Here is a 22561-nt window from a genome sequence, read left to right on the forward strand (position 1 = left end):
GTCTATAAGAATCCGGCTGTGCTCGATCCTTCCCCTCTTTAGGAATGACTACTATTGCCGCTTCATACATAGTCTGTGGCAGTCGTCCCCTGGCAAAACTATCTTGGAACACCTCTAATAACTCTGGCAGAAGCTCCCCCCCATATGTTTTGTACATCTCTGTAGGTATACCATCCATGCCTGGAGCCTTTTCATTTGCCATAGAACTCACTGCTTCCTGCAATTCCTCCAATGTAATTGGCTCTTCCAGCCACTCTCTCTCCTCCTCCCCTAAGGTAACCCACTCCATTTCCTCTAGATAGTCTGTCAATAGATCTTCCGGATAATCTACCCTCGTACGATACAGCTCGGTATAGAAGGACTTCAACACATCCAGTATGTCCCCTGTTTCTCCAACCAGTGTCCCCTCTTTATCCTGCAATTGGTGGATGAACGCACCCTCCCGCTGAGGCCTAGCCATATTTGCCAACAGTCTGCCCGTCATTTCCCCCTCCTCATAATATTTTTGCTGCAAATCAACCTTTTATTAGCTGCCTGTTCCAGTTGATGTTCCTTTAGTAATTTTAGGGCTACCTTCCACTGGGCCTTCGTTTCTGCTGTATTATTAGCTACATGAGTCTCCTCGGATAATGTCACCCTTTCCAGTAGATGTTTTCCCACCTGTCGTGATCTATTTTTAATGGTCGTGATTTCCCGGATATACACCCCCCTGATATTCGCCTTCATAGCATCCCATAAGATATCTATAGGTACCGTACCTTTATTAAACTCAAAGTACTCCTGCAAGCTCGCAGTTATTATCTCCTCCCCCACTAGTCGTATCCAGAACGGATTTAGCCTCCAATGCAGTCTTAGCCCCCCTATTTGCGGACTAGTTTGAACTTTCAATATCATTGGGGAGTGATCAGACAGTGACCTTGGCAGATATTCCACCCCTTCCACACACTCAATCCCTAACCCGTTACTAAACATCAAATCTATTCTAGACAACGATCCATAAGTAGATGACACACAAGAATATTGCGTAGTAGAGGGCCACTTTGCCCGCCAAATATCCGTGTACCCCACCTCTATCATGTACTTCCCAAACCGCGTCAGAACAGCCTCACCTACCCCCCCCCCCCCTTTTGGAAATTTATCACGTCTTATATCCATTACATTGTTGAAGTCTCCCATAAGTATAGTCGGGACCATCGGCCAACTAGCCAGCCTTTCCAACACTTCTCTTATTGGAACCACCGAGTATGGGGGAGGCACATACAGTACCACTATTATACATTCCCAATTAAACAACTTACAATGTACCCCTACATATCTGCCCTCTCCATCTTTAAAGGAAGCCAAACAGCAAAAAGGTACATCCCTATGAACCAGGAGACTAACCCCCCTTGAATATGTGGAATGATAGGAGTGAAAGCTGTGTCTAATCCACACCCTATGTGCCTGCTGCACAGTATCAGCGGTAAGATGCGTTTCCTGTAGTCCCATCACTCCAGCAGACTGCCCTTTCAGAAAGTCAAATATAGCTCGCCGTTTTGTTGCCTCTCCCATACCTCTCACATTCCAGGACAAAAGATTTACCCTACCCCCCATCTATCCATTTTTTTTATCTGACAGAGGCCATTACCCTTGAATCCAGTGCCAATCAGAGCGTACTGCATTTCCAACTCCCTTTCCCTCCAAAACATTCTCCTCCCTCCACCCCCCTCCCTAGCCCGCCCAACATTCCAGAAACTTACCCTCCAAAGAGGGCCCGGGCTGATGAAGAAAACTCCACCAATGTGACTGTTCAGCTTCCCATTTACACTGCAGAAACACATCTTTTCCCACAATATAAACCTGAGAACCACAAACCTCCCGCCACCTTACTACCATAGATATATAGCATTTTAGTGACTCCAACATCTTCAATTAACCTGACATCTCTGTCTTTCCTTCAGCATTATAAACATAGAGGCTACAGCCCCAAATTAGAACATTAAATAAAATGCAGAAAAAACAATGCCTTATTCCCCTGTGCGGCGCATCCTCCTTTTTCATAGTAAGCAGAGTCCCCTCTTCAACCATCCACCTGATAATCACGCAGCAACTTCCTCTCGATTCTGACGAAGGCGATCCTCGTGACTGTCCAGCCATCTTAACGCATCTTTTGAGTTCTCAAAAAATTGTACAGATCCCAGCGCCGCAACTCGAAGTTTCGCCGGGTACAACATGGAGTATTGAACACGCAGATCCCTCAGTCGTCGTTTGATATCCAGAAATTGCATCCTTCCTTTCTGGACCTCTACAGAAAAATCCGGGTAAAATGACACTTTCACACCATTCACCCGTATATCCTGCTTTTCCCGGGCCTGGCGAAGAATTAAATCTCTGTCCTTATAATGAAGCAGCTTTACCAGTACAGGTCTTGGCGGCCGTCCAGGTGGACCCGGGCGAGTTGGTACTCTATGGGCTCTTTCCACCGCAAACAATGGTGTCAACGACTCCTTGCCAAACACCTCCAGTAACCATTTTTCGAAATAGGAATCCGGATTGGACCCTTCCACTTTTTCGGGTATTCCCACCATCCGTACGTTATTGCGACGTAAACGGTTCTCCAGGTCATCCGTTTTAGATAACAGATAAGTAACATCCACAGCTACCGCATTTACATCTCTCCTCATGGGCAGCATTCTGTCTTCCACATCACTGACTCTACCTTCCACCGCTGTTGTACGCTCCGACACCTTCTGCAGATCGTGCCGTATTATGGAAATATCCTCCTTTATTCCGCCCACCTGGCAAGTGAGTTTAGCTAGTGTGGCATTACATAGGCTTACCGCCGAAAAAACATCTGCCAACGTAGGCCCAGGCTTATTTGAATTGTGCGGGCCTCGATCCAGCCCTCCTCCTGAGCTGCCTGCAACATCTTCTCCATTCTCCTCCTCCTCCTCTGAGTCCACCTGTGCCTGCAGCGGTTCATATCTGGACCCGGAGCAGCCTGCCTGCTTTTTCCCTCCTCCTGTCATCTCTCCTCCAGCATCTGCCTTCACGGGTGTCTTTCTGGCAAAGCGCTCCAGTCGGGATGCCGCCGCCCCTCTCAAGTCTCTGCTCTCTGCCATCACGCACATGTCGGCGCCATCTTGTAATCCCAGCTCACCTTCCTCTGCCGCCTTAGACTTCCTTGAACGGGTCATTACAGCCTCCAGATTCTACAGAATAGTGTCACCAGGTTCTCCTCCTTCTCCCCTCTCTGCACAGGTATGTCTTTGTTAGAGGAATTTAGCCACAGGATGTGTTTCAGGATATCGGCAGCGGGAGCTCCGGTTCCTGCGTCCGCTCACATATGCCGCTAAGCCACGCCCCCCAGGCCCATATCTCTGTTGACTACTGATATCAAAATACTAGCCAAGTTATTAGATCTTTGACTTTCCAAAGTTATAGCCACAATGATGAATTCGGGTTTATGGCGGCACAGTCTATACCAGTAAATATACACAGTGTATATTTAAATCTTCAATTTCCAGTTAATAATTTGTGTGAGAGGGTATTTTGTTCGTTGGATGCCAATAAGTCATTCAACAGCATTTAATGGGATTACCTATGGTTGGTATAAGAGAAATTGAGTTTGGGATCTTATTTTACCTCTTGGTTCTGCCTACTCAATGAAATCCAAGTGCCAGAATCATTGGCTGTTTAACAGAGTCATTCGCATTGGGCAGGGGAAATCGCCAGGGATACCCTTTGTCCCCCTTGCCTTGACCATTGATCACAATACATTTCTTTATTGATAAACAAATAAGATCACACAAATGAAAAACATCTAAAAACACTATATGACAACATGAATTACACATAATATGGTCTCACCTTAAGGGCTATCCCAAAAAAATATATAGGGGAACAGATAAGTTCTCATATCTGACTTTAAATACTGGTATTGTTTTGGAATACAAGCTACTCTAGATACAGTTTATTAAGTTTGCCAATCACTTGTTCTTTATGCTATGCCAAAGAGCTCCTTCCAACAGCCATCAAACCCTGATCTTTCCCACCAAAGAAACAAAAATGAATAGTCATATGATTTTTCATTGAAACTGTAATAGTAGCTTTTCTTTAAGATATACCATTCAGCCATAACATTAAAACCACTGACAGGTGAAGTGAATAGCAATGATTATCTCATGACACATGCACCTGTCAAGATATGGCATATATTAGGCAGCAAGTGAATATTCAGTTTTTGAAGTTGGATCTCATCTTCTGTAGCGAGGGTCAAATTATGATGGCTAGACGACTCGGTCAGAGCATCTCCAAAACGGCAGGTCTTGTAGGGTGTTCCCAGTATGTAGTGGTTAGTACCTACTAAAATTGGGCTAAGGAAAAACAGCTGATGAACCGGTGACAGGGTAATGGGGGCCCACAGCTCATTGATGCATGTTTGATGTGAAGGCTAGCCCTTCTAATCCGATCCCACAGAAGAGGTACTGTAGCACAAATTGCTGAAGAAGTTCATGCTGGCTATGAAAGATAGGTGTCAGAATACACAGTGCATTGCATCGGCTGTGTATCCAATCGGTCAGAGTGCCCATGCTGAGAACTGTCCACCGTCGAAAGCGCCTACAATGGGGACATGGAGAAATGGACAGTGGCCTAGTCTGATGAGTTATGTTTTCTTTTACATCATGTGGACAGCCGAGTGCATTTGCATCCGGGGGAAGAGAAAGCACCGTGATGCACTATGGGAAGAATGCAAGCTGGCAAAGGCAGTGTGATGCTCCGGGCAGTGTTTTGCTGAGATACCTTGGGTCCCGGCATTCATGTGGATGATGCTTTGACACGTACCACTTACCTATACATTGTTGCTGATCAAATACACCCCTTTATGGCATCGATATTCCCTAATGGCAGTGGCCTCTTCAGCTGGATAATGCACCCTGCCCCATGGCAAGAACTGTTTAGGAACATGACAAATGTTTCAAGGTGTTGACTTGACCTCCAAATTCCCAGGATCTTAATTCAATCTACCGGATGCGCTGATAAAACAAGTCTGAATTATGGAGGCCCCACCACGCAACTTAATGGATCTGCTGCTAACATCTTGGTGCCAGATACTACAACCACAGGACACCTTCAGATGTCTTGTAGAGTCTATTCCTCGACGGATCAGAGCTGTTTTGGCGGAATGAGGGGGACCTAGGCAGGTGGTGTTAATATTATGGCTGAATAGTAAATGTTTTCTTTTAACTCACTAATTTTTTCATTTTAAATACATATAGCATTGGCAGTAACAGAGAATGTGTCTATTAAATATCTTAATAATGTGCTCACTTATTCTGAATGTCTAATAATGTAATCTGTTTCGCATAAATTATTGCTTTGACATCTTATATTTTCTGCAGAAGTTTGTCCAGGAGTAAAGCCTCAGATAGTCACAGGAACCCTGAGAGGGTTGGATCAGTTGTTAGGAGACTGTCATTGGTAAGTCTCTTTATTTTTCTGTGCTTGTGGTGGAACATACCAACCAACCACATATTAGACACATGTGGGGCTTGGTTTACAAAAATGACAAAAAGAAAACGTGAAAATGTATCCCAGAGGAACCAGTCAGATTCCACTTTTCATTTCTCAGAGGCCCTTTTAAAATCAAACCGCAACAGCTCCACTTTTCCTTTGCACTAGCTCTGATAAATCTCCCGTTAAATGTCTATGTCAATATTTTATAAAACTGTATATTTTTTTTCTAATATTAATATTTAAGTAATCATTGATTTAATCCATAATCCTATGGCAAAACTATTTAAGGAGGAATTTCAGTGAGATTGCCATTTAGGGTATGTTCACACGCTAGCTGGCTTTTACGGCTGAAATGACAGACTGTTTAGGAGGAGAAAACAGCTGCCTCGTTTCAGCCGTAAAAGCAGCTCCTCGTATTATGCGAGGCGTCTTTGACGCCTGTAATCTTGAGCTGCTCTTCATTGAGTTCAATGAAGAACGGCTCAAATTACGTTGCAAAGAAGTGCCCTGCACTTCTTTGCCGAGGCAGTCAATTTACGCGTCGTCGTTTGACAGCTGTCAAACGACGACGCGTAAATTACAGGTCGTCTGCACAGTACGTCGGCAAACCCATTCAAATGAATGGGCAGATGTTTGCCGACGTATTGGAGCCCTATTTTCAGACGTAAAATACGCCTCGTTTACGTCTGAAAATAGGTCGTTTGAACCCAGCCTTATTGGTACATCAGACGGTAGAACAGCAGCGGCAGACATTTTTGTGACCACAGTAAGTGCCAATATATTGCCTATCACTTTTGAATTAGCTTCTCAGAAACTGATCAGAAAAAATAATCGAAAGACTCATCACGTATCCGTTAAACCAATACCACTATGGCCTATGGGTGACGGATGCCACTGTTAGGCATCTGTCACAGCCTCTGTTTAACGTATACATTGGGAGCTTTTCCCAGCATATACATTAAACAGAGACAAAAAACGTGATGTGAACATAGCCTAACAGAAGAGGACAACTCTGACTTATATTTACAGGTATGTTGTGGAGTGGTGGACGCGGATGCTCTTTTAGTAGATTCATTTGACAGTCCTGATATGTTATTACTCAAAAGATAATCGTATAAATTCTACTTTCATGCAAACAGCATCTGTTGAATAAAAGGAAAATACTATTTAGATCTGAACGTATGATTGTAAAAGTATATCATGTATTCATTTAGTGACAGGTAATTGTAATATTTTCATGATGACAGGAAAGGAAAGACAACCCCCGTCTGCGGTCAGCCTCCAGTCCATCACTTAATGGTGCTGTGTCACCCCATGATTTCAGTGCACTCAAGATTCTGCGCAATTTGCAAGGGAGAGTAAAAGAACTACGGGCAGATAATGGAGGATACCATGGCAGGAGCATGGAGGATCTGAGTATGCTAAGAACTGACCTGGGAGGCTCATACCGAGACAAAGTAAGTGAAAAAAAATATTCTGCACGGTGCAGGTATGCCACCAGGGAAATGTGGTATTACTCTTTGATCCTGCTTCTTTTGGGTTGTGTGGGCAGCATACAGTATGCCAGTAAATAATCTGTTGCTTGTATCAACTCAGTTTGGTACGTCAACTGTGCTGATTTGCATTATCATTAAGTAATACATGCTATTGTTAAAGAAAATAATGATTAAACTTAAAGGTTTTGTCTGGTCTAGAAAACAATTTTTTTAAATGCCCTATAGAGGGTGTTTCCAAAATCAAAATTTCTCACTAATAGGCTATGTTCATATCTGCATCGGAGGCTCAGTAAGGAACCGGCGTCACATAAGCCATCGTTTTGCATGGAGTGCTTTTTTCCCCCTCAAAATGACGGCTCACTCGGCAGAACTTGACAAACACCTTTATAAGTCAATGGGGTCTGTCGGGCGTTGCTGGTGTCCAACAGGCATCTGATCCGTCAAAGCGTTGTGGCTTCTGTTATAAACGTAAACCACAACATAGATGTAAATAGAACCTTAGCCACACTGGAGATTAGCTACAAAGCGCATCTTTCTCTGGAGGACACAACACATCCATGGGTTAACCAGTCAGCCCTTTGATTTCAAAGGACACTGTGTAATGCTACAATTCCTCTATGGCGGCGCTGCATGGAAACTAAAGATTTACAGCCGGATTCTATCACAGATTACAGCCGATCCCTGGGAGTAATTTATCAGCAGGGGACCTTTCTAACAATATGTCTGTTTTTGAAAGAGCTGGCTGTTAAATAGTTGCCACCCAGATTTCTTATACTACAGAATGGCAATTTACGGCTTTGTTGAAATGTAAAGATTTTGATATTGTGCTCTACTGATGTTACATAGCACATATAACAAATAAAAAATTATATTTATTTTCTGATTTTAGAGACCTATTATAATGGAACGATCCATGTCACAGATCCAAGGATATATGAGGAAATAAATGTTGTGGGATTTGAGACTACGAGAGAAAGTTAGACATCGAGATTAGAACCAATAGCTATGCTAATCTCTTTATTCCTTTGGTGGCACAATGAACTAATGTAAAGAAAATGTATTTTTGCTTTACTAATGTAAACTAATTTACTATGAACTTTTGCCAGTGTGGAACAACATAATCGAAGGAAAACATGAAACTTTATGTTACACTGAATTTATGTTATATACTGTGAAAATCAGGATTTAGAAATAATATGGAACTGTACAGTAATCCACCATGGTTTGGTGTAATAACATGGTTTGTGTGCGTTATTTATATGTTAGGATGCAAAAAATATGACACTGCTCTCTATCATTTTTATATATGGTAATATGGGTTTGTATTTTGTTTTTATTTTTCAATTAAAACACTCTTTGTATTTTGTTTTACCTTTGCTGTTTTCTTACAATGAAATGTATGGAACCTATCCTGAATCATATTGCTGCTCCCCTCTCCTTCTTCATTTCTAAATACTAAAGCTGGCCATACACAAGATAGCCATCGGCTAAACGCTTGTTTGTCCGACTCCATTATAACCAGGCAGGCTCAGCTCGGCTGATCGTGCAAAAGGGGAATAAGCCACTTGAAGACTTGTCTGGCAGCAGCTTTTTTTCCCACAGGAGCAAAGGATTGAGCATGTTGGATTTCAGCATTCTTCTATCCCCAAATCTGCCATCAGGAGAGAGCCTAGAGGCCCATACACATTAGATAGTTGGCCGAAATTGGAGGGTTCGGTCAAGTGTTATCTTATGTGTATGACCAGCTTAAAGAGTAACTGCCGTTTCATAAGACTTTTGACATGTCATAGTGACATGTTGACAGTCAAGCGCAGTGCCCCTTCAACTGTAATGGTAAGATGGGGTCAAGTTTATAAGCCCATCTACAACTACAACTAACGAGCTGAAGTTATCCCAAAAAAGCTGAAGGGGCACTGCGCTCTGCTGAACGCTTTTGCTCCTTCGTTTCAGCGATCGGTGGGGGTCTCAGCACCCGGACCCCCACCAATCAAAGACTCTGATATCATTAGCTGGAACCTAGCCCCAGCTATGAGGGAAATAATAGCTAACTTTATGGGAATAGCCATATGTCATCAACAGGGAAAAGGAAGTGTCTGGAGCAACTCGGTGACAATGGAATACACAAGATGATTGATGTCACCTGATGCATGTCTGGACTTTTGCCATGTAAGCCAAAAGAAACAGCACTGGTTTCAGACACGCCGTTCTTTGCTGTGGTGTTCCCTTAATGTTCCTAAAAAGAACCTGAGAGCAAATAATTGACTTTATATTTACTTTATATTTCCTTTATCGCACCTAATTACTGTGTAGGGACTGAATGTTTGTTTGGCTAAAATGAATGTTCATGTTAACAATGGGATTGTGCTGATGCATGTGACCTAAAATGTAATTCTCTTTTTAACATACGGTAAAGTGTGCACCAAGGGGCACCATTAACCCAGGGCAGCACCAGCCATGAGACTAGATGAGAATCTTGCCTCATGCGACCCCGTTTAAGGGCATAACGGGGAAGGAAAAATCTGGGGACAATAAATGAACTCACATCTTGTAGTGTCCATGGCCGCAGGCCGTCGGGTTTACTCACGCAGCCAAGGATCAGTGAGCGCTCGCTCTCATCGCCTTCCAAGGAGACGCCAGCACTCACTTCCAATCCAGTCTGCTATGTCCTGTAGGGTGCGCGCGCATGCTCATGCCCGGTCTTAAAGGGCAGGCGCGCGCACATGTGAAACAATCATCATCATCAACTACACATGATTCCTGGACTATAAGAAGGGCCCTGCCTGAGCGTTGTTAGTGTATCCCAAGTCTGTCTTGTAAATGGTCCTTTAGTGTTTTCCCGTTCCAGTTGTTAACCGTGCCCTGTAGTGTTAGAGTTGTGCGCTACTGCACCTGCTGTCGTTTTCCGCGTCCAGTGTCATTTGCCATGTCGTGTCTTCTGCCACGTCCAGTGTCGTCTGCCACGTCTAGTACTGTCCGCCACGTCTGGCGCAACCTGCGGCACCTCCCTTCATCCGTGCTGAAGCCACAGCCACTGTCTGGACTAGTTCAGGTACCCGTGTGTTACGAACTGCTATAGACTTTTGTATAGACTATGACTAGGCCAGCTGCTTCTCCGCTACGGTGGAGCGACCTAGTGGGTCCACATACCCGGTGATCGTGACACATCTGTAGATGTGCTGCTCTCTACACCACATAGGAACCACGGTCGCTCAGCAGCTTACACGGTAACTGTGGCAATGAGCAGCTACTTACAGTGGATATAAAAAGTCTACACACCCCTGTTAAAATGCCAGGTTTTTGTCATGTCAAAAAATCAGTACAAGATGAATCATTTCATAACTTTTTCCACCTTTAATATGACTCATAATCTGTACAATTCCATTGAAAAACAAACAAATCATTTAGAGGGGAAAAATAAAACAGGGAGATATGCTGCCGACACAGAAATGTATAGGGACGATCGCTTCGTCCCCATACATTATTGATCATTGCTCCTTTTGAAAGAAGCAAACGAGCGGCCTTGTTGAACGGCGCTCGTTTTCAGGACCATAAATTACATTGTGTAAAGGCCCTTTTACACGGGCCAATGATCGGTCGAACAAGCGCTCATACGAATGCTTGTTTCCGATTATTGGTCCATGTAAGCAGGACAGTGATCAGCTGATGAACCAGCAAATGCTCATTCAACGGCTGACCATTTTTATGGAAAATGTGGTCGCTAGTCGGCAGGACATCTGGTTCGTCCCGATCCTTGCTGTTAAAATGGAGCAAACGAGCGCCAATCGACATGATATATTGTCGATCGGCGCTCATTTACCATGCAGAAAATGTGCCTCTATAAAAGGGCCCTAACTGCTAACTTCCCACTGCTATCAGCCGGACCAGCACTTCTTTAGGCTCTGTTCACTGCGTCTGAGGCTTCGTTAGTAGTCTCCGTTGCAGATTCTGTGATTTGTCGGAAAAAATAGTTCTGCATGCATGACAGAAAGCATTAAAGTTTATGAAGTAGATTTATTAAAACTGGTGCAAACGAAAAGTGTAGTAGTTGCTCAGGGCAACCAATTAGGTCACTGCTTTCATTTTCCAAAGAGCCTCTGAAAAATCTGATTGGTTGCTTTGGGGAACTGTACCAGTTTTGATAAATCTCCCCACAGGCTTTCATCAGGTGTCGTTAGTGTGCGTTATTTGACGGATCCGGCGCTTCTGTTATGTTCATTATTCTGTTCCTATGACAGAACAAAATAACAAAAATACGAGCGCACATGTGAACGGATTCCAAGTGTGAATCAATGTTTAAAATAAATTTCTTTCAATATATTCAAATACTTTGTTAATTCATATAAAGTTATAGATAAACGTATCTAATGTCTCATTGCACATGCTTGATGGAAATTCATTGTATTTAGCAGTATCTTTGTATAGATTTATATAGAAATTTCATCAAATAGGAGTAACTGCTTTAACTGGTTTTCCAGACCCTTATCTGACATCGGCCGTGTATATTTATGGCGCTATCGGGAACTACTTCCCGCAATTTTCCATATATGTATGGTGTGCTTATGGCACAGGACTAATAGGATTCCTACAAACGCTATGCTGACAGACATAGCACCAATCCCTTTTCCCAATTAAAAATGCTTTACTATGTCAAAAAATCTAGAGAAAAAAAGTACACACAATTAGTAGTGCTGCCTCCGTAGTGACCTGAACTATGAAATTATCATGTTATTTAACCTGCATGGTGAATGGCGTAAAAACCAAACAGCAATTTCACTGTTCCTGTAATGGCCGGAAGGAGGTGAAGGGAAAGTGAGCCCTAATCTACCCACCGCCCTGTCCCTGCCTACTTGCAACGACTCGCCCTAGGCGACGAGGTACAACTGGGCGGCGGTCCCTACGCTGTCTAAGTGCACAGGAAAACAAACAGGGAACATGCAAGGGAAGGGGCAGTAGCCACGGAACGCCACGAAGAAACGGAGCGGCGAACGGACAGTCAGGACCAGGACGAAGTGAGTACACCCAAGCGGGCAAGGAGACAGAAGCAAGCCAGGGGCAAAGCAAAGCAGGTCAAGCAGAACTGCAGCAAGGCAGAAGCACGGCAGAAGCAGGCTGGAGCAAGCAGCAGTGGGGCCAGGAATCCAAAAGAATTACAAGCACTGAGGGAGAGAACAGGGCAGGTAATAAAGGACAGGGGGCGGAGCTAACTCCGACAGACCAGGCCGCGATAGGCTCTCCCACTCCTGAGCCTGCCACCCTGGTTGGTGGGAGATGGTGTCAGTCGAACAGGTCTGGCCTCAGGTGTGGATTGATTAATCCCAGGAGTATACCTAGATGAAGTACCTGGCAGATCCCTAACAGTACTCCCCCTTTTATGAGGGGCCACCGGACCCTTACTAAGGGGACCCGGTTTAGTGGGGAAGAGAAGGTGGAACCTCCTGATCAATACCCCAGCGTGAACATCACGGGCAGGTACCCAAGTCCTCTCCTCCGGCCCGTATCCTCTCCAATGGACCAGGTACTGGAGGGAGCCCTGGACCATCCTACTGTCCATAATCTTGGCCACCTCGAATTCCACCCCCTCAGGGGTGAGAACGGGAACAGGAGGTATCCTCGAGGGGGACCAGGACGGGGAGCAGCGTTTAAGGAGGGAGGCATGGAAGACGTCATGTATGCGAAATGATGGGGGGAGCTCCAGACGGAAGGATACAGGGTTGAGGACTTCAATGATCTTATAAGGTCCAATAAATCGGGGAGCAAACTTCCTGGACGGGACCTTAAGGCGCAAGTTCCTGGACGACAACCAGACCAAATCCCCGACGACAAACCGGGGGTTAGCAGAACGTCTACTATCCGCCTGAATCTTTTGTGCGCTCTGGGACGCCTCTAGGTTCTTCTGAACCTGGGCCCAGACGGTGCACAGTTCCCGATGAACATCCTCTACCTCAGGATTATTGGAACAACCAGGGGAGACGGAGGAGAATCTTGGGTTAAACCCGAAATTACAGAAAAACGGGGAGACCCCTGACGAGTTACTGACCCGGTTATTCAAGGAAAATTCAGCAAGGGGAAGGAATGAGACCCAATCGAATTGACAGTCAGAGATGAAACACCTTAAATATTGTTCCAGGGATTGGTTGGTCCTTTCCGTTTGGCCATTAGTTTCGGGATGGAAGGCGGAGGAGAAGGACAGATCAATCTCCAACTTTTTACAAAAAGCTCTCCAAAATAAGGAAACAAATTGTACCCCTCTGTCAGAAACGATATTGACTGGGGCCCCATGGAGACGCAGGATGTGTTTCACAAACAAAGAAGCTAACGTCTTGGCGTTAGGTAGCTTCTTAAGGGGCACAAAGTGGCACATCTTGCTGAAGCGGTCGACTACCACCCACACCACCGACTTGCCCTGAGATGGAGGCAAATCGGTGATAAAATCCATGGAGATATGGGTCCAAGGTCTCTGGGGAATGGGCAAGGAACGTAGTAGGCCCGCAGGTCGGGACCTAGGGGTTTTGGACCTAGCGCAAACCTCACAAGCGGCGACGTAAGCCCTAACGTCTTTAGGCAACCCAGGCCACCAATAGTTTCTGGTAATGAGGTGTTTGGTGCCCAAGATGCCAGGATGACCAGATAGAGCGGAGTCATGGTTTTCCCTGAGTACCCTCAGCCGGTATTGCAGGGGAACAAACAGTTTGTCCCCAGGGACGTTCCCGGGAGCTGCACCCTGATCAGCCGCGATATCAGAAGCTAAATCAGAATCCGTGGCAGAGACGATTATACCAGGGGGTAAAATACAAGCAGGATCCTTCTCAGAAGGAGGATTGGCCATGAAACTACGTGACAGAGCATCAGCCTTAATATTCTTGGACCCAGCCCTATAGGTAACCAAGAAATTAAATCTGGTAAAGAATAGTGCCCACCGAGCTTGTCTAGGATTAAGCCTCCGGGCCGATTCTAGGAAAACCAGATTCTTGTGATCCGTAAGGACCGTTACCTGGTGTCTGGCCCCCTCCAGGAAGTGCCGCCACTCCTCAAAAGCCCATTTAATGGCTAGAAGTTCGCGGTTGCCAATATCATAGTTACTCTCCGTGGGCGAAAACTTCCTAGAGAAGTAAGCACAGGGGCGGAGATGGGTGAGGGAGCTGGTACCCTGGGACAAGACGGCCCCCACTCCCACCTCGGAAGCGTCAACCTCCACAATAAATGGCTCCTCTTGGTTGGGCTGAATCAGCACGGGGGCCGAGATAAAGCACTTCTTGAGGGTCTCAAAGGCCTGGACGGCCTCAGGGGGCCAATGGAGGACATCGGCACCCTTGCGGGTAAGGTCCGTAAGAGGCTTAGCGACGACCGAGAAGTTGGCAATAAATCTCCTGTAATAGTTGGCGAACCCTAAAAAACACTGTAACGCCTTAAGGGAGGCAGGTTGGACCCATTCCGCCACAGCCTGAACCTTGGCAGGGTCCATGCGGAATTCATGAGGAGTGAGGATTTGCCCTAAAAATGGTATCTCCTGTACCCCAAAGACACATTTTTCAGTCTTAGCAAACAGATTATTCTCCCGAAGGACCTGGAGCACCTTCCTGACATGCTCCACGTGGGAGGACCAGTCCTTGGAAAACACCAGTATGTCATCAAGGTACACAACAAGAAAATTACCCAGGTACTCTCTCAGGATTTCATTAATAAAATTCTGGAAGACAGCAGGGGCATTACACAACCCAAAGGGCATGACCAGGTATTCGAAATGACCCTCGGGTGTGTTGAACGCAGTTTTCCACTCATCCCCCTCTTTGATGCGGATAAGGTTATATGCCCCCCGTAGATCGAACTTAGAAAACCATTGGGCTCCCTGAACCTGATTAAAAAGATCCGGAATCAAAGGAAGTGGGTACTGGTTCCTTACGGTGACCTTATTCAGGTTACGATAATCAATGCACGGCCTAAGACCACCATCCTTCTTCCCCACGAAGAAGAAGCCAGCACCTACAGGAGAAGTCGAGGGGCGAATGAAACCCTTGGCCAGGCATTCTTGGATATATTCCCTCATAGCTTTACGTTCAGGACATGAAAGATTAAATATCCTCCCCTTAGGAAGCTTGGCACCAGGCACCAAATCGATAGCGCAATCGTAATCTCTATGGGGGGGCAACACCTCGGAGGCCTCCTTAGAAAACACATCGGCGAAGTCCTGAACAAACTCAGGAAGCGTGTTTACCTCCTCCCGGGGAGAAATAGAGTTAACAGAAAGACATGACATAAGACATTCATTACCCCATTTGGTGAGATCCCCAGTATTCCAATCAAACGTGGGATTATGCAACTGCAACCAGGGAAGGCCTAAAACCAGATCAGACGATAATCCCTGCATCACCAGTACAGAGCACTGCTCCAAATGCATGGAGCCAACAAGGAGTTCAAAAACAGGAGTATGCTGAGTAAAATAACCATTAGCAAGGGGAGTTGAGTCGATTCCTACTACAGGGATAGGATAAGGTAAATCAATACAAGGCATCTTTAGAGACATAGCAAATTCCGCAGACATGATATTAGCAGATGACCCTGAATCCACGAAAGCACTGCCCGTGGCAGCCCGGCCAGCAAACGAGACCTGAAAGGGAAGCAAAATTTTATTGCGTTTCACATTAACGGGAAATACCTGTGCGCCCAAGTGACCTCCCCGATGATCACTTAGGCGCGGAAGTTTTCCGGCTTCTTATTCTTGCGCCTGGGACAGGTGTTCAGTAGATGCTTGTCGTCCCCACAGTAGAAGCAGAGACCATTCATTCTGCGAAACTCCCTACGTTGTCGAGGGGACATGGAGGCCCCGAGTTGCATAGGTACCTCCGAGTCCTCCGTGGAGGGGCGAGGAGACGGGACCTCGGGGGGGATCGCAGAAAAGTCAGAGGGGAGCACACTGAAGCGTTCTAGCTGACGTTCCCTGAGACGTCGGTCAAGTCGTACTGCTAGGGCCATAACCTGGTCAAGGGAGTCAGACGAGGGGTAGCTAACCAGCAGATCCTTCAGGGCGTCAGATAATCCTAACCTAAACTGGCACCTTAGGGCCGGATCGTTCCACTGAGAAGCTACGCACCACTTCCTAAAATCAGAACAGTATTCCTCAACCGGTCTCCTACCCTGACGTAAGGTCACCAGCTGACTCTCGGCTAAGGCAGTCCTGTCAGTCTCGTTGTAAATGAGTCCGAGGGCAGAGAAAAAACGATCAACAGAGGAAAGTTCAGGGGCGTCAGGAGCCAAGGAGAAGGCCCACTCTTGGGGCCCTTCCTGGAGTCGGGATATGATGATACCCACCCGCTGGTTCTCGGAACCTGAGGAGTGGGGCTTTAGGCGGAAATACAGTCTGCAACTCTCCCGGAAGGAGAGAAACGTCTTACGGTCCCCTGAGAACCGGTCAGGTAACTTGAGGTCGGGTTCTAGAGGTGAGGTGAGGGGTACTACTAAAGCAGCGTCACCCTGATTGACCCTTTGGGCCAGGGCCTGGACCTGTAGGGAGAGGCCCTGCATCTGCTGGGCCAGGGTCTCAAGGGGGTCCATGATAGCGTCAGCGTAGGAGAAATGGTAGACTAGGTAAGGGCTTGTAATTATGTAATGGCCGGAAGGAGGTGAAGGGAAAGTGAGCCCTAATCTACCCACCGCCCTGTCCCTGCCTACTTGCAACGACTCGTCCTAGGCGACGAGGTACAACTGGGCGGCGGTCCCTACGCTGTCTAAGTGCACAGGAAAACAAACAGGGAACATGCAAGGGAAGGGGCAGTAGCCACGGAACGCCACGAAGAAACGGAGCGGCGAACGGACAGTCAGGACCAGGACGAAGTGAGTACACCCAAGCGGGCAAGGAGACAGAAGCAAGCCAGGGGCAAAGCAAAGCAGGTCAAGCAGAACTGCAGCAAGGCAGAAGCACGGCAGAAGCAGGCTGGAGCAAGCAGCAGTGGGGCCAGGAATCCAAAAGAATTACAAGCACTGAGGGAGAGAACAGGGCAGGTAATAAAGGACAGGGGGCGGAGCTAACTCCGACAGACCAGGCCGCGATAGGCTCTCCCACTCCTGAGCCTGCCACCCTGGTTGGTGGGAGATGGTGTCAGTCGAATAGGTCTGGCCTCAGGTGTGGATTGATTAATCCCAGGAGTATACCTAGATGAAGTACCTGGCAGATCCCTAACAGTTCCTGGCCGTTTAAAAGTATTGTGCCCAAAAAAAACATGTATCCCCTTAGCCATAGATAGGGATACATGTGTGATCGCTGGGTGTCCGACCCCCCAGCGATAAGGAGAACGGGTACCGAAAGTCACCAAGAGCGCTGCATGAGATGCTTTGACTTCCGCGTTCTGTGTCCGGCAGCTCCATAGAGATGAATGGGATTCTTCTCCTCATGCGCGAGCGGCTCTCTATTGATCTCTATGGAGCTGCGGAACAAATAAGCCGGACCCAGTCCAGGCTTCTCATGTAGCGCTCTAGGTGACTTTCAGTCCTCTGTTCTCCTTATCGCTGGGGGGTCCCAGCGGTCGGACCCCCAGCGATCCCACATGTAGCCCCTATCCTGTGGATAGGGGATACATGTGTTTTATGGCAAACCCCTTTAACTAGTTAAATGTTGCGGTCAATAGCGACCGCTGCATTTATAGGGGTTTTTCTATGATGGACATTTATGACATATCCACATGATATGTCATAAATGTCAGATAGATGCGGGTCCCACCTCTGGGACCCGCACCTATCTCTAGAACGGGCGCCCCTAAACCTCGTTCTAGCTTTCTGTGCTCTCTCAGCCACTTGATTACATGTGGAGTTACTGAAACAGCGTAACTCGCGGAGCTACGCTGTTTCCGCAGCTCCCATAGAACTGAACAGTAGTTACGGAAACAGCGTAGCTCACGTCCTACACTGCTTCCGTAACTGAAATTCACTACTATGGGAGTTAGGGAAACAGCGTAGCTCAGCGAATTATGCTGTTTCACTAACTCCACATGGAACCAAGTGGTCGCTAGTTCAAGTCCCATAGGGGAACTAATAAAATGTGTAAAAAAACATTAGATACATTTTCAGGATTGTAAAAAAATTAAAATATATTAAACGTTAAAAAAAAAAAAAAAAAAAACTTTTCCCATTTTTCCCCAAGCACAATGTAAAAAATAAAATAATTTGGTATCGCTGCGTCCGTATAAGCCTGATCTATTACAATATGCCATTATTTAACTCACACGGTGAGTTTAAAAATGTAAAACATCAAAATGAAATAAAAAAAGTGATCAAAAAAATCGTATGTGCCAAAAAAACTATAGCTCGTCCCGCAAAAAATAAGCCCACACACCTCTCAATCGATGAAATTTTTTTAAAAAAAGTTATGCCTCTCAATGTGGTGAAACAGAAGAAATAATTTTTTAACAAATAATTTTTTTCCTATTTTCTGTTGTCTAAAACCTGGGTGCGTCTTATGGTCAGGTTGTCTTATAGTCCGAAAAATACGGTAATTTTGTTTTTAATTGTGCAAAAGTAGTTAAACATAAAAAAAACTCTAAACATTTGGTATTGCAGTAATCGTACTGACCACACAATACATTTATTTATTTTTTTAACTCGTTTTATTGAACACAACATACAGAGCATACAAGAAAGAAGGGCATTGTAAAAGATGAAGACATTACATGGAAGGAGTGTAGGTCATGCAGTCACAATACAGTCAGTCACATTACATCAAATCACCAGGGCGTAACCCTGCGAGTAGAAAACACTTCAACACAAGTATCTGCGTCCACTGAAATCGAGGACAGGGATTGTCAGCAGGACATAGCCGAGACCAGAGAATGTGTAGAGAACAGAGTGCACACCATTTTGCCGATACATCGACTTACCTGCAAACGCCGATGCTGCTGCAGAATCAACTGTAGCCTCTGTCGCCTGGTGCCGATGTGTCCTCGCTCGTCCTACACGATGCAGGACCTGGGGCAGGAAGTGACGTCACAGCATGATCTCTCGAGAACACGCTGTGTGTCTGTGCACTGCCAGAAGCTGGGTGTTAACGAAGAGAAGTGGATGATGCTGATTCGTCAGCATCATACACTTCTATTCACAACGCTCAGCTAGTAAAACAAGTAAAAACGCACAGATGTACACACACAATACACGCCCACTTGTACTTAACTTTAAACACGCCCACTTGTACTTAAGAAAGGCTCATTTGGACTTCCGGTTCCGGCGCTGGGGATGCAGGACGTGAGTGACTGAGCTCCCGCTCCGGTCCAGCCTGTAAGCTCGCAATAGTCGCTACGGCGACGATAATCAGCGGGGAAGTCACCAGCCCTGCACACGGCAGCATCATCGGTGGTGCCTGTATGGACAGGTACCTCCTCAGAAGCGCGCAGAAACCAGCCATGGAGGAATCAGCCGCGGCCGTGGTAAAGGGAGGTAAGATGGCGGCGCTTCCCGCCACTGCGACCCTGCTATACACACAGGAAGATGAGCTGCAGCACCATCAGTCCCAGCTTTCAAGCCCGGCAGAGCATGTACTGTCTGCTCTTCCAGTAGCCATTGACTATGTAACCCTGGCCCGTGAAGTAGCCAAACAGATAGCGCCAGACCTGCAAAAGGCGCTGGAAAAAACGGTGCAAGATTCTCTAAACCGCATGCATGCGGAGCTGGCACAAGTCACTATCAGAGCTGATGAGTTAGAACAGCGTATGACGCTGCTGGAGGATGAAAATGAACGCCTGCAATCCAAACTCAGAGGGGTGCTGTCTGTTACTACGCAGTTGGGGGACAAGGTGGAGGATCTGGAAAATCGCTCCAGGAGGAGCAACCTGCGGCTGGTGGGGCTGAAAGAAGCGGTGATATCTGCTGATTTGCAACGAGTGTGTGAGAGGACATTGCCGGAAGCCTTAGGTCTCCCCCGTCCATGCCGGGTGGAGAGGGCGCATAGAGTGGGGCCGGACCCCAGAAACCTCCCAGCAACAGCTGACCACAATTCACATCGTCCCAGACAAGTGATCTTCAAACTGTTGGATTACAATGACAAGGTGGCACTCATGAAAGCTTTCCGCAGCAGATCGCGTCCTTTGGAAATAATGGGCATGAAAGTGCTACTATTTGAGGATTTCTCGGCGGAGGTTGCAAAACGAAGGCGGGCTTTCAGCATGATCTGCACCGCGCTGTTCCAAGCGAGAATACGCTTTAGCCTGCAGTACCCAGCCATCCTGCGGGTGTTTCAAGAGAACGGGCGGAATAAGGTTTTCACCACTCCACAGGAAGCGGAGGACGCACTTGCGGAGCTTTGTGGGAACAGATCACAGCAAGAGGAGCGTCACAGTCCAGTACATAGTCCGCAGCGCAAGTCAAGAGAAGACAAAAGGAACCGGCTAAATATGGAGCGTACCTGGGCAGAAGCCTTAATGCCCACACCTGGAGGATCCCGGGGGGGGTCTAGCCGGAAATAGAGGGGACTCTCCGAAGCCGCAGAGGCGAACACGGGACCGCACCCGATCCACGTCTCCCGATTGACGGACGAAGTCCTTTTTGGCGCATTTTATTTAAGCTGTTGTGATGATGATTTTGTGGACGCTGTAGACCAATTGCAGATTCCGACCAGCTACAGATAAGTTTACAGATAATCTGAAAGTTATTGAGGGGGATATTTTGCGGTCTTATACAGCACTATGTACCGGTCAATAGTTGACCTATTGTTACAATGTTACAATGTTATCAAGGTTGAAGTATATGCATTCTGATATTTCCCTGCATTTTCACTGCAAGATATTTGTGAGGGAGTTAGATCAGGATCTGAGATTGTCCCTGGTGGGCGGGATTGACCGGGAGTGATACAATGCCTCCCCCACGCAAGGGATTAATGTTATCTGTTACAATGGCAGACTGAGGGAAAGTGTGGTAGGAGATAGGGGACACGGAGGTAGGGAAACCTTGAAGCGAAGCAAGGTTCATAGGGAAATGTGAGGATGCAATCCTAACGGACTCTAGGCTGTTAAAGTAATGATAAGGGAATGTACATAAGGGTGCGCAGGCGACAAAGAGGTACTGAGGGGGCAAGGGCAGGTGTTACTTCCTCATGGAAGGAGCCATATAGGCAAGCTGGGGGGGAGGGGGTGGGAGGGGCGCGTTCTGGCATAACAGAAAAAAGTGAAGTCACATACACCAGTGGGTATTAAGGGACTGCTAACCCTTGCCGCAGGTGATTTTATGATTTTGTTAGGTAAGGGCCGGTTGGCCTTGTTGGTTCTGGCTTACAAGCCAGGGTTTGGTTATGATGTTAATGTTAATGTTTGTACATGGCTCTTGGGAAAAGACGGATCTGACTCCCTGGACTCCACACGACTTTTAGGCACTTTAGCTCATCTTAAACACGGTCCAATAACATGAAAATAGTTTCTTGGAACGTTAAAGGGCTGAGATCCCCACAGAAACGGACTAAACTTTTAAGGCACATGAAACGATTGCATCCTGATGTGGCCCTATTGCAGGAAACTCACCTTACCGAGCCGGAGTTTAAGTATTTGCAAAAGTTCTGGGTGGGTCAGGTTTTTGGCTCGTCGGCAAGGGAGGGTAAGGCGGGAGTTATAATTCTCGTACATAAAAACTTTGCGTTTACACTGGTGTCCCAGGAGCAGGATGACGAGGGCCGTTGGATCCATCTAGTGATGGAGCATGAAGGGGAAACCATCAGTATTTATAATGTGTATGGCCCAAATACGGTTAACACTGGTTTTTTTGGTCACTTGGAAACCCAACTCCAGCAGGATCGCACTAGGTTTTTGATTTTAGGGGGAGACCTTAACACTGTAAAGTCTTCAAAGGAGGATAGGAGCGCAGGGACTAGTTCGCAGAGAAGCAGAGATAGGATCTTACCCGACTTTTTAAGACACACGGCCCTAATAGATGCGTGGAGGAGTTTACACCCAGATGCGCGGGAATATACACATTTTTCTCATGTTCATCAGTCATGGTCGCGTATTGATTATTTGTTAGTTAGTGACGCAATGGCGCGACGTTTACATGAAGCGGCAATTGAAGATCTAGTTATTTCGGACCATGCTCCGGTTACCATTACATTGGCTGACACAGTAGCTAGAGGAACGGATTTTATCTGGAGGTTTCCCGCTTTTCTGGCAAAGGACGAGGGCTTTACACAGAAGCTTAAGGGGTGGTGGATGGAATTTGATGGGGATAATGTAGCGCATCGCTCGGAACCGTCATTGTATTGGCGTACAGCCAAGGCGGTAATAAGAGGGAAAATCATGCAGTATATGTCTAATCTTAAATGTAAGACGACCGAAGGATACAAGGCAGCGAGCGACAGATTGCGGCGTGCGTACACAGCATTCCTACATTCGCCATCAATGCTATTGGGGGAGGAATGGAAGGAAGCCAAGCGACAGTTTGATCAATGGTTAGACAAAAGAGAGAGTATTTACCGGTCCCAATTTGATGCTGATTTAATGCATTTCGGCAATAAGGCGGGCAAATTATTAGCGCGGTTAGCAAAGGGGAGGTATGCACCGGCACATATTTCAACACTTAAAGAATCAAACGGAACTCCTACCTCGGACCCA

The 22561-nt window shown here is 46.5% G+C and overlaps 1 protein-coding gene across 4 annotated transcripts in view; it reads left to right on the forward strand.

The window, feature by feature from the left end:
* LOC142659482 (uncharacterized) overlaps positions 1–22561 on the forward strand; it is a 143102-nt gene that overhangs the window by 104852 nt on the left and 15689 nt on the right. For 3 of the 4 annotated variants that reach the window (XM_075835658.1, XM_075835666.1, XM_075835684.1), the window contains 3 exons: positions 5382–5460; positions 6744–6953; positions 7882–8331. In XM_075835658.1, the coding sequence (XP_075691773.1) occupies positions 5382–5460; positions 6744–6953; positions 7882–7938 (346 nt within the window). In that variant the 3' untranslated portion in view covers positions 7939–8331. Of the gene's footprint in view, positions 1–5381; positions 5461–6743; positions 6954–7881; positions 8332–22561 lie in introns of those variants that run through there. The other variant, XM_075835675.1, reaches the window with a different exon arrangement.

This window comes from Rhinoderma darwinii, chromosome 1 (assembly GCF_050947455.1).
Source record: "Rhinoderma darwinii isolate aRhiDar2 chromosome 1, aRhiDar2.hap1, whole genome shotgun sequence".
In the NCBI taxonomy this organism is placed as follows: Eukaryota; Metazoa; Chordata; class Amphibia; order Anura; family Rhinodermatidae; genus Rhinoderma; species Rhinoderma darwinii.